This window comes from Corvus kubaryi, unplaced genomic scaffold (assembly GCF_017639235.1).
Source record: "Corvus kubaryi isolate FWS band 111438036 unplaced genomic scaffold, C.kubaryi_AGA036_p1.0 36594, whole genome shotgun sequence".
Lineage (NCBI taxonomy): Eukaryota > Metazoa > Chordata > Aves > Passeriformes > Corvidae > Corvus > Corvus kubaryi.
The window spans coordinates 41,241-42,576 of record NW_024580901.1 but is presented as its reverse complement, the minus strand read 5'-3'; the positions used below and the strand labels follow the sequence as shown (position 1 = coordinate 42,576).

The window sequence follows — 1,336 nt, the reverse complement described above, 5'->3', positions numbered from 1 at the left end:
AAGGAATGGGGTGGATTATTAAGGAATTGTGGGGTTTTATTAAGGAACGGGGTGGATTATTAAGGAATCAGGTGGATTATTAAGGAACGACGTGGATTATTAAGGAATCGGGTGGATTATTAAGGAACGATGTGGATTATTAAAGAATCGGGTGGATTTTTAAGGAATCAGGTGGATTATTAAGGAACGATGTGGATTATTAAGGAACGGGGTGGATTATTAAGGAACGATTTGGATTATTAAGGAATGGGATGAATTATTAAGGAATCAGGCGGATTATTAAGGAACGGGGTGGATTATTAAGGAACGATGTGGATTATTAAGGAATTCTGTCATTTTATTAAGGAATTTTTGGGTTTTATTAAGGAACGGTGTGGATTATTAAGGAATGGGGTGGATTGGGGTGGATTATTAAGGAATGGGGTGGATTATTAAGGAATGGGGTGGATTATTAGGGAATTGTGGGGTTTTATTAAGGAACGGGGTGGATTATTAAGGAATGGGGTGGATTATTAAGGAATCAAGTGGATTATTAAGGAACGATGTGGATTATTAAGGAATCAGGTGGATTATTAAGGAACGGGGTGAATTATTAAGGAATCAAGTGGATTATTAAGGAATCAGGTGGATTATTAGGGAATTGTGGGGTTTTATAAAGGAATGGGGTGGATTATTAAGGAATGGGGTGGATTTTTAAGGAATCAGGTGGATTATTAAGGAATCAGGTGGATTATTAAGGAACGGGGTGAATTATTAAGGAATCAGGTGGATTATTAAGGAATCGGGTGGATTATTAAGGAACGGGGTGAATTATTAAGGAATCAGGCGAATTATTAAGGAATCAGGCGGATTATTAAGGAACAGGGAGCTTTCTCCGGGATCTGCCGGGTCAGGGCTCCGGGATCCCCGGGAATGCGGATCCCACACCGGCCTCGGGCACCCACCTGCCTTGGGCTCCTCGCCCTCCTCCTCCCGCTCCTCGGGCCCTGCAAAACAACATTCCAGAGGTGGGCAACCCCCCGCGCCCCATCCCGGGATTTGGGGGTGCCCCTCGGAGCATCCCGGCCTTCCCACGGGGGTGTCCCGAAAATGCCGGCGGGAAGAGGGGACATCCCTGGGTTTAGGGCGGATCCATGGATCCCCCAAAGGCTGGGATACCCCTGAGCCTTTCCATGCTCCAGCACCCCCCGGGATTCCCGGGTTTCCACGCCCCCACCACCATTCCCAGCGGGAAAAATTTCGTGGCCGAGCCAAATCCATGGAAAAAAGGGCATTGCCGAGGGTGTGAGGCTGAAAACCGGGAGCCAAATCCATGGAAAAAAGGGCATTGCTGAGG

General features: G+C 46.9%; 1 protein-coding gene across 4 annotated transcripts in view; it reads right to left on the bottom strand.

Annotated features, from left to right (window-relative positions):
- CD276 (CD276 molecule) overlaps positions 1-1,336 on the bottom strand; it is an 11,384-nt gene that overhangs the window by 4,343 nt on the left and 5,705 nt on the right. For all 4 annotated transcript variants that reach the window (XM_042019979.1, XM_042019981.1, XM_042019980.1 and 1 more), the window contains one exon: positions 945-986. In XM_042019979.1, the coding sequence (XP_041875913.1) occupies positions 945-986 (42 nt within the window). The remainder of the gene's footprint in view (positions 1-944; positions 987-1,336) is intronic.